At 39.8% G+C, this 11,052-nt stretch overlaps 1 protein-coding gene across 1 annotated transcript; it reads right to left on the reverse strand.

Moving 5' to 3' along the window:
- Positions 1-8,656: 8,656 nt before the first annotated feature.
- LOC109093469 (CCAAT/enhancer-binding protein alpha-like) lies at positions 8,657-10,684 on the reverse strand. Its single transcript, XM_042727905.1, has one exon. It carries the CDS (start codon positions 10,447-10,449, stop codon positions 9,583-9,585), a length of 867 nt encoding a protein of 288 aa, XP_042583839.1. The 5' UTR covers positions 10,450-10,684; the 3' UTR covers positions 8,657-9,582.
- Positions 10,685-11,052: the final 368 nt, after the last annotated feature.

The raw sequence follows: 11,052 nt of genomic DNA on the forward strand, positions 1-11,052 counted from the left end.
ACCTGTTTTTCAGCATTGCTGCTAATGTGACATCATATTAGCCACAGGCCCCACCCACGAAAGTTAACAGACACTGCCGTTATAACGTAGAACAGCCCTTAGCGAGTTCACAGAAAGTTGTACAGTCCGCCATTGCTGCACTGACAAGAATGTCTCCCCAAGTGCTTTAGGTTTTCAGTAGTTGGGTGTATGAATCCACATAGCTCTCTCCTCATTGATGCTGCCTTCACGTGCTACCAGAATGATTGTGAATAGGAAAGTGGAAGTTAAAATTGCATATAAAATCAATGTGAAGTCGACCCCTGGAATGAAGTCGAGCTCATAATCACAAGTGGCACCATGAGTTATTTTTTATTGGGCCATGCTCCCGTCTATCCAATTCATAAAGTGCATTTTTTTATGCACAATACAATCAGATGACGATTCACAGTGTGAAGTTGATGTATTTCCTCAGTGTCCAGCACGTATCAGCTCTAGGCATGACGAAGCGAATATTGTCCTCTTTTGGAAGGCAAAACAAAGTAGTTTCGCTTTCACAATAAAGCACACAGTATCTCCACAACGGTGGCGGCGGCAGCAACAATATTATAGCGAGAATAAAAGTTATGCCTCCTTTCTTTGTGTGAACATTTGGAGGGTGCTATGCAAATCTTCCCACATCGTGACGTAGACATGTGAGGGCATGTTAGAATGAGCCGTTTTGGGTAGGTGTGGTTGACTTTAACTTTTATAAAGAATATCTCTTTGGATTTGAGACTTTAGTCTTTGCAACTTTACAGATCTTCTTTATGCACCAAGAGCTTGTAACATTTCAAAGAGAAAGGAAAAATTTAAATCGCATCATATGACCCCTTTAAACAAATTTAAATGTCACAAGTAAATATAGACATCATAAGATACAAACAAAACAAGCAAAAAAGATAAATTCTGCTCGATTTCAGAGAAAAGCTGCTTTGAAGCAATCTGTCTCGAATTAAGCACTATATAAATTACATTTACTTGACTAAATATTACATCTAACATTGTTATTGAATTATGGGGGTTATTAACAATTCATAGCATAAGTGACTTATTTCTAGGGCTGTTGCGATAACCGCAATATTGCAATACCGCGCTAATGACGAGCAAACCACAGAGGAATGCAACAACTACAACAACCGCGATTTTTGCATGTTTTCTATTGTCATAGGGTTATGCCCTTCTCGTTTTACACTTTGTCCATGTGTACTAAATATAAAATAAGTTAGTAATGATAACATAATGTGTACCATGCTGATTTGTACAGAGGCTCCATAAATTTGCACTTAACAAGCCTAAACAAACAACAAATGAGAGAGAGATCAACTGAGCATGTGCGATTACTTGCGAGTATTATTTGTGAAAATAGGTCGTCACGTCCAAGACAAATCTCTGTCTTAGCATCGTCACATTGGTCAGCTAAGCCTTCTAACTTGGCGCTCAAAGTTTAAATTATTTCAACAGCTTCATTCTTTAATGAATCAGCGTTTCTGAAAGTTTAGTTGAATGAACGGTTTAAAGACTGACAGCTCGTCTAGAACGCACAGTTGGAAATATCAATAGAAAGTCTCTTCAGTCAGATTGAGGATCAGAATAAACTGTTATTGAACTAACTGGCTGTTAGACTTTCTGACTGGAAGACCTCAGGCAGTACGGGTTGGCAGCAACACATACAGCACAATCACACTGGGGCCCCCCAAGGATATGTGCTGAGCCCCCTCCTCTTCACTCTTGCTGACCCATGACTGCACACCTTCACACAACTCCAACCTCTTTATTAAGTTTGCGGATGACACGACTGCGAGACAAACAGTGAGACAACAGAGGTGAGACAAACTACAGGAGCCCTCAAGGACATTTAAGGAACCCGTCTCACCTGTAAAGCCCTCTGAATCGCAGGTGATCCCACCCACCCATCACACAGCTTCTTCAGTCTCCTGTCATCAGGGAGGACGCTGCGGAGTCTCCAGGCCAGGACCAGCAGACTGAAGGACAGCTTCATTCATCAGGCTGTCAGGAAGCTGAACTCCCTCCTGATCTTGCCCCTCCTCCACTCTTTTTCCCCATACACCACTGAACTCTGAACCTCAGTCAAACCCACCCCCCAGCTCCCACTAACACACTGGAACCTGCACCAGACACTTTGTACAGCACTGGTCTGCTCACTGCCTCATTCAGCAGTTAACTGACCTCATTCAACTACCTCTTCTGTCAGTTTAAATAACTGATCTCTGTGATTTTTGACACTTTAATCGACTGAATAAGCTCTTTGCACTACAATCATTATATCTGCACTGTTTATTTACTTCACTGGTTTACACTCTATCTGCCATGTGCCTTGTGCTGCTTTACTTATCTTTCTTTTTACATGACCTATTTGTATATTTGTATAGTTGTACTTTGTATTTTATTATCTGTATTTAATGTTCTACTGTTAGTGTTATCTGTATGCAACAAGGGTCTGAGAGTAACGCAATTTCAATTCTCTGTATGTATGTACTGTACATGTGGAAGAATTGACAATAAAGCAGACTTGACTTGACTTATACATATAGGCGAACAATAGACTAACAATCTTATTGTCAGGTTTATGTTCTGTTATGTGGATCGTTATTTTGTCATTCTCCTCTGTTTACTTCACTTCCTGTTTCAGCGCTATTTGGTTTCGGTTTCATTGGTTTCTGAATATGACCATGTTACATCGTAACCAGTATTGTGCAAGTTACTTCCAAACTGTAATACATTATAGATTACTTGTTACTCTTATTTAAAAGTAATTCCTTGCCTTACAATATTACTGACTCCGAATTGTAATGTGTTACATGACTTCAGTATTTCTTGAGTTACTTTCACCAAAATAACTACAGAAGTAGAATTGAACATTCTAAAATGACAAAATGTACTGCAGAGCATTTTAAACGCAGTAGAGGGTGATATCATGTAGCATAATGACTGTGGGCTAGCCAGGCTACTAACAATATCGCTTATAATTGACAAAGTGAAGGCTCAAGGCGACGCAAGAAAAGATGACAGCCAGAATCACAAACGATCCAAGTCTGTTAAAAGTATGATATAGGTAAAGTGATCATCTGGCAATATCTGTGAATAGCTTGGGTCTGTTCATATTAGACACAACAGCACTAGATGTAAACTCTAATGCCATGACAAGACGCGCATACGTCCATCTCGCGCATGTACAGTCTTTTGCCATCTTCACCCATTAGCCGCTTTTCCACTGCCCAGTGCAAACCGGGGCTTACATCGAGCCGGGCGGACCTAATAGCCTCGGACCTCGAGCACAGATGCCAAAATTATGCCTCGCGGAACTCCTGTAAAACACACCCTAAACACGCCTTCACTGGACTACATCACACAATACAAAGTTCCACCAGTGAGAGGGAGATTAATGAAATAAATCGCCAAACAAATATAGCAGAAACTGTCGTTTAGTCTTTATTTACAAACTTGGACACCACACGCGGCTATTGACTGACCACGAACAGGACATAGAACTTACTTGCGCCATTTTTGATTTGTTAATAATCTTTTTTTTTTTCTTTAAAAAAATTACATTTTGGGCTAAAAGTGTGTTGTAACACAAGCATAACTGAACATGTACTGAGTAAAATATTACTGAAAAATTATAGTTATGCTTTACGCTACTGCGTTACAGCAAAAAGTAATCTGTTACTGTAATGCGTTACTTTTGTAACGCGTCACTCCCAACACTGATCGTAACACATACACACAGATTATATATAATAAACCTTTGAACAGTTGCTTGTGTATATACAATATTGACAGATAAATAAAAAAAAAAAAAAAAAAAAAAAAACACTGGCAAATATGTGCCTTAACTTGAAAATATACTTAACATTAAGTATTTATAGTTTTTGCCAACAATCTAAAATACATTTGAAGTTCTTCAAAGGAAACAAAGGTGCTATTTTGTTCTGCTTTTTGATAATCATATCACCAGCATTCAAAAGCCAATCTAATCTGAATCCAGTTCCAAAGATCCCTCCATTTCAGCTGCTGGTGTGGCCAATGCTAGAGCCAGACTGAGAGAGCTACATATTTATCTGTGAAAATAACACTGTTCTAACAAGTCTGTGTACTTAGGGGGTGTGTGATGGTCTGACGCAGATGGAACGCCATAAGAATGGAGAAGAGAGGGCAGTGGTTGCCAAAATATAATAGCCCAAGTGCACAGGTGGAAAATAAACAACCTATTTTCATTTTGTGATATGAGAGAAAGTAAAACAGAAATAGAGGGAGACTGAAGCAGAGAGACAGGCAAAGACAGAGAGGTACTGAGAGAATGAAGTGGTAATAAAGTCTTGATTTAAATAATATGCTGCAGTAATGCACTGCAACTGATATTGTTTAACGCCCTTCTCAAAGTCTGGGCTGTCCACCAAATCCAAGCAGCTTATTTTCTACTTTTTTGTTTTATAATTTGCTCCAATGATTCTCAAAAGAACACTTTAACTGTAATGTAACCATGCAAAACGCAAATATTTCCTTACTTGAAATACAAGCGCACACAAACGCAATTAAACATTAGATCACTGTCCTGGAATTAAACAACACGCACACACACATTGTTTTTCAATACATATAAACATAAAAATATGAAATAAATGTAAAAAGTAAAGTAAAAAGTGCTGTATTGATCAAATTTCTTGTACCCTAGGCAACAAAATTTTCCAGTTCACTTATCAAAAAAAGAACCAGTTGTTATTCTGGCCAATTCAATCATTTGTTTAAATCCAGACCATCATTACATTGATTCTTGGATTCATTCGATAGCATTTATAGTACATACTTTAGGATTTAGGCTGACGAAATGCAAAATATTATTCATAAAAACATATTATCTAAAATAAACACTAAACTAAGTTTGTTTTACACTTAAAAGTGTTTTGACAGCAATTTCCGATCATGTGACCTGCTAAGACATTTAAGCAAAAATGGATATAATGATTGAGTAATGACTAGCAGGATAAAGATAATTATTCATGATGGAGATCTCTACAGCTAGGGCCGGATCAAGGTCCCACGAGCCCCCTGGCCCTCTGCATGCCAAATTACCCCTTACAGTAATCTTTCCTTGTCCTCAAACTGCCTGTTTTATTTAGTTATGCCCTGAATTGTGAGCCAAACACTCAATGTGACAAAGCTGTTGTACCCAATGGTGCAGAGCAAATTGTTGTACATACACCAACCACATAATTGAAGCCAAAACCAGCACAGCAGAGATAAGTTTTGGATCAGATGCACTCTGTGGCATTTAATGTGGTTCAGTTGAGTAGGGCTGTGACTGCATTTTTATACTGCATAATATAATATAATATAATATAATATAATATAATAGTTCACACATTTGCAGCCTTCCCACTAGCAGTCTGAGGTCACGCAAACTACTGGAAGTGAGAGAGTGACAGAGAGAGAGAGAGTGACATAGGTAAAAGCCTCAATAAATTGCAGTGAGGTATGGCTTGAAAAGAGTTGGAAGAGCTCCTGAACAGGGCAAGAAAACAAGCCAGGTGTAAATGAGATGTAAAACAAAACAGCAAATGAGAGCTTGCTGAAAAATGTTACTCAATTAACTTAAGAATGCATCGATCCCTGTTTTTCTACAATCAATCTTCATCTTGACAATTCTCGCAGCAAGGAGCTAAAGCATTTATTTACTTCACAGAGAGCGGTGGGAGTGGTTAAGATCCTGTGTGATTTTTCTCTGCGGTTTAACCTCTTCTTGGTTGTCTTGGCAACTGTCAAGTCCAGGTTCCAGACTTCTAACAACCATCCCTAAGCAAACAAACAGTGATATACGTCCTTCTATTGCACTGGGCTCAGGTTTTTGTGGGGTATATTTATTATTGGGTCCAAAGTGAAATTTCTGGGCCTGCTGGCAGTTGGTGAAAGCACTGGACAGGGAGTTTTAAATCATATTGATACTGAAGGGATTTGTACCATACCAGAAACTCAAACTCAAATGTGAGAAAGTATTACGCATATCTCATTTGATGGAGAGAATCTGGAGTGTAGAGACATGGAGAAGTTTCTGGCTTCTGAAGTTTCACTCAAAGGTCTGGTTAAACTTTTGTCAGACGACAAATAAGAAAGAGTGCATTATCAAATAACGTAGTTAAACACAGACTTGCATGCAAACTTACACACACATATTCATTTGTATTGGATTTATCATGTTGTTTGTTTTCACATACTTCCTCAACAAATGATAAGATACTGAATAAGAATAGAGGTTTGCTGAATACTAAGCTTTTGGCAAATTAACTCCTGTTAATGTTAGTTTATCCACATGAGAAAACAATGACAACAGAATGCTGAATGCTTGGACATCAAGTTGGCTCCAGTTAGAGTAACTGTGCTGATTTTTTACAGATTTTACAGGTTTTTATGTGCATACATTTTCCTTGATTAACAAAACAAAACACACTTATTCTCACTTGGCTCTTGAAATTTTCATCTTAGACACTCTCAAGGTCTTTGACCAGAGGTAAAAACAACACACCCCAGCAAAGGAATTCGCAAAAGCGAACATGAAACACAGCTGCACAAAAATACGCATTAAGCTCACTTTAAGTCAAGTTTGGAACGGGTTTGGCTTTTCTCAAACATGTCAAATATTGGACAGAGAGAAGACAAAAGTGAATCATTGGAGAATTCTCGCAGCTACAGGAAATAAGATGGCAAAGGAAGCATCCAGGTTTTAGCGTGATGCTTTAATGTATTCCATTCAGAGAGGAGAGAGGCCATCTACTCACCCTATGGACCTTATTCCCACACATTCCCTGAACTGCTTCTGTAGCACCATATGTTTTAGCTTTTGAATCTACTAATGAGATTTCATAGATTAAATTTACAATATATGGCTTTTGATTTTTACATTTAAAATTCAATGCAAAAGAGGTTCTGCTGCAATAGAATATAGTAGCCTATTCACACCAAGAAAGAGAAGTATAACGATAACTGTACTGGCGTCCACACCAATGGATGATAATGCTGTTTATTAGCCTATAAGCATAGTTATGTAGTCTGCCACTTTAAATGCTTGGGCGGATTCTGACAGGCTCTCAACGTTTTTAGCATTCGTCATCTGGAAAAAAAGTGATTATGTGATTATTAAAACTTTATAGTTGTCATTATAGTTTTCATCCAGTGTTAATCAACCTAATGCAACATATTTTCCTTTTTTTTTATTATGAAAGTTACATTAGTCTCTTAGCACAATTGTTTAGCAATAAAACCTCATTTTTATCCAAACATCTGATTAAAGTTATAACTAAAATGATATGAGAATAAGCCTTTATAATCTTAAATAATTAAGCATTAAAAATTAACATTAGAAATACCATTAACTTGTTGCTCAGATTCCAGTATGGTCGTACTGTTGCCATTAGGTTCGACAAATCTCGTCTTTCCCCATTAACGTTTTATCCAATTCAGAATTAATATAATTAGGCAGATTTAAAGGCTGTTGATTCATTTTTGGTGACAATTTGGTGTACTGGAAATACAGGAACTTCTCTCTGAATTATGACAGAAGCAGTGTGAGACAAAGCTGATCATTCACAGGTGAAGCTGAATGAGGAAAAAGAGTTGGCAGCAAGTGCGAGAGTCTGAAAGAAGTTGGCCTGACAGCTATGCTCAAACCTGGCTGGGGCAGATTCCTTGTGTGCCATCATTCTATCTGCAACAGAGGTTTGGAAAGGGGGCTGATTTATTGAATCAATCATTCCAGAGCTGATAATGTAAAAATATATCAATTGACAACATTGGAGTGGAACACGTCTCCACAGGTCAGAGGGACTATCTCTCTCTTTCTTTCTCTCTCCATCTCCCTGCCCTGAAAAGTGTCCTCAGGAGAAATGAGGCTATCACTATAGCACTCCACACTATCTCATTTAAGGATAAATTGATCAATTCAGAGCTGAGGGCAGAGACATTAATCAATGAGAGTGCTACTTACAAGTTCTTATCAGTGACGTAGACAAACCCTGATCTTTTACAGACAATATGTTTAATGTTAACTCTTTTAAAATGGCAACAGCTCACTGTAAATATTTAGCACAGTGAATTAGGGTTGTTAACCGTGACGCTCAAAGACCCTGGAGCTGAATGGATCCTTCTGGAAACACCTTCCTGTATTTACATAATAATGTGGAAGTAATCGTTTAACCTATAACCACATTTCTTTTTACTAGTTTTACTCCAGTTAGTTCTGGTTTCAAGTTTTACTCATGCTCTTTCAAAGAAAGCGGCTCCACAGATATGGATGTGCATACTGGATTCAAACGACTTTTCAGCGCCACCTATCGGTGACGAACGATTTATACGTGTAAAGTGGGATTGCTACACAAACAGTAACTCAAATTATTCTAGACACGAACGTGACAGACTGTGAAAGTTCAACTTAAAAATAAAATACACACATATAAGTTGCATAACTGCTCGAAATGACAAGGCAACGCACAAGACATAAGTAAGACAATGTTTTAATTCATAATTTTTGGCATATATATTTATATTTATATATAATGTTCATATTAAAACTGAAACATATTAAACATTCGTATAACATCTGCAATATGCTGTTTGTAAAAAAAAAAAAAAAAAAAAAAAAAAAAAAAAAAAGTGCTTCCTTTTCCTTGCTGTATATTTCTGTCCAACGGTTCAGTCAGTGATGACGATGAAGACAGGAAAAACTCAAAAGGCACTGAAAGCGGTATCTGCTCGAGTGAAAAGAAAAAAAACCGTTCACATGAAATGCACACGCTTACAGAGCAAGACAGGACTTCACTGCAAAACCAGTGAGAAAGCACACGGTGATCGTCCACCGGAATTATTCTCATGACAGCAACAGACATTGCATAGAGATATGCACCCTTTCACATTTTTATCAATCATACTGCATAAATACAGAGCGTTTACTCTAAAAGCGTATACTGACAGGCGTTTTACAGATCAGTACCCAAATCATGGCAAAATGTTCACAATGCAATGTGCTTCATAAGGTTGAGTGTGGACGACATAGTGCATACAGTCTGCGATATGAATGACAAATAGCCTACCACCGTAAAAACCAGTTCCAGTCCTATGCTTTGGCATTTGTCTATTGCCGTCCATGAAACAACTCCACCCCACCCCCTGCACAAAGTTTAAATCAACAATATCATACAGTGAATGTTACGCAGCAACAGGTGTGGTGGGAATACAGCCTGCTATGGCAGGAAAGTTTTTTTTGTTGCTACAAAGTGTAGTTCAGGTTCGCATGGGGGGCAGTTTGTATATTAGCTGCACTGATAATGTTTCGCGTAGCTAACACACACACACATTCTTTACAGGACTACACCTACAACAAGTCAAGTCCAAATGTGTAAAGAGATGAGCTTATCGTTTGTTTTGTACAAAAGGCACATGTATAGGCTACCGCAGCTGCCTGGCTCCTATAGAAACACTTTGAGAATGTGTCAGCGTTTATCCAGCAGACGTAAATATCACGCAAAAGTTACTTCAAAAGTCCAGCTCGCTTTGTTAGGCGCAGCTGCCCATGGCTTTGACAAATGAGCCGTCGGGTAGCTGCCTGAAGATGCCCCGTAACGTCTCCAGTTCTCGCGTGAGGTGCTCTACCCTCTTGCGCAGTCTCTCGTTATCCGCCGACAATTCGATCACTTTATGTTGCGTCTCCACATTGCGCATTTTAGCCTTGTCCCGGCTCTTGCGCACGGCTATGTTGTTGCGCTCCCTCCTCAGCCGATACTCGGTGCTGTTCTTGTCGACGTGTTTCTTGGATTTCCCTCGATCGCACATCTTCATGGAGCCCCCAGGCAGGTGGCTGTGTTGGTGATGAGGACTGGGCACGGGCGTCGGGGGAGGTGTGGGATGACCCGGCTGGAGATGCATGGTGGTTTGCGCGCAGTGCGCGATCTGGTGCTGCAGGTACGACAAATGCGGCGCGTGGTGTTGAGAGTGGTGGTATGTGGGGGGCATCGAGTGGCCGAGCTCATCTTCCTCCCGGGGCTCTTGTTTGATGGCCACGGGTCTCATTCTTGCATGGCTGTCGTAGATGGGCTCTAGTTTGGAGGAATCCATGTAGCCGTTCAGACAGCCGTACATCTGCGGGGGCCCCGGTGTGCCATTGGCGCCGTGGGGGTACTCGTAGTCTCCGCTCGCCAGCTTGAACTTTTCTTGCTTGGAGCTGTTGTGGAATAAGTCAGCCAGGAACTCGTCGTTGAAGGCTGAAGGGTCGATGTAGGCGCTGATGTCGATGGAGTTCTCGTTCTCGCAGATCTCGCTCAGGTCTCCAGTGGTGTCTTTGTAGGTATAGGCGTTTTGCTGACTCTGTACAAGGCTGGTCATCAGTGGCCGTGGGGCGACCTCGTATAAGTTAGCTTGCTCCATGGAGTATCTAAAACCCGCCAGACATGGTGAAGAGCTCCGGGAATCCAGCTTGTTCGCAGTACCGGAGAAAGCCGCGCTGGCTCCAAGTTCTCAGGACAGGCGAGCGCGCAGCCTGTAGTGGCTGTGTACTCGGCCGTAAAATGGATTTGAGTGTTAAGGCTGAAACACCACACGAGATCTCCCTTAAAATGACACTTACACCCTCAGCGTGTGAGCTTCACATCTGTCAAGTACTTTTCTGAGTGCACTTATATATGCTTTGGAGTTTGGAGGGCGGGTGTGCTCTGGGTCCTAACGCTTCTCTGCGTGATCGTTGCGCGAGGGCTCAGCGCACGCACTGATATCGACCTGGTCTTTACAACTGTCAATTATTATTGAATTATAGGTGAAATAGGCTATTACGCGATCGTTTCATATAACGGATAAAAAGTTATAATAATATATATTTTTAAAATATAATTTCATAATATAATGTTCTTATAATGTTTTATGTTTTTAGAACTGCACATGAATTGTTCATTAGATTTTGAGATTGAATGGGTCTACTATTGTAGCAGCCTTTGGAGGTGGGAGATTAAATTATTGTATTAAATTCTCGATGTA

The sequence above is a fragment of the Cyprinus carpio genome, chromosome B7 (assembly GCF_018340385.1).
Source record: "Cyprinus carpio isolate SPL01 chromosome B7, ASM1834038v1, whole genome shotgun sequence".
In the NCBI taxonomy this organism is placed as follows: Eukaryota; Metazoa; Chordata; class Actinopteri; order Cypriniformes; family Cyprinidae; genus Cyprinus; species Cyprinus carpio.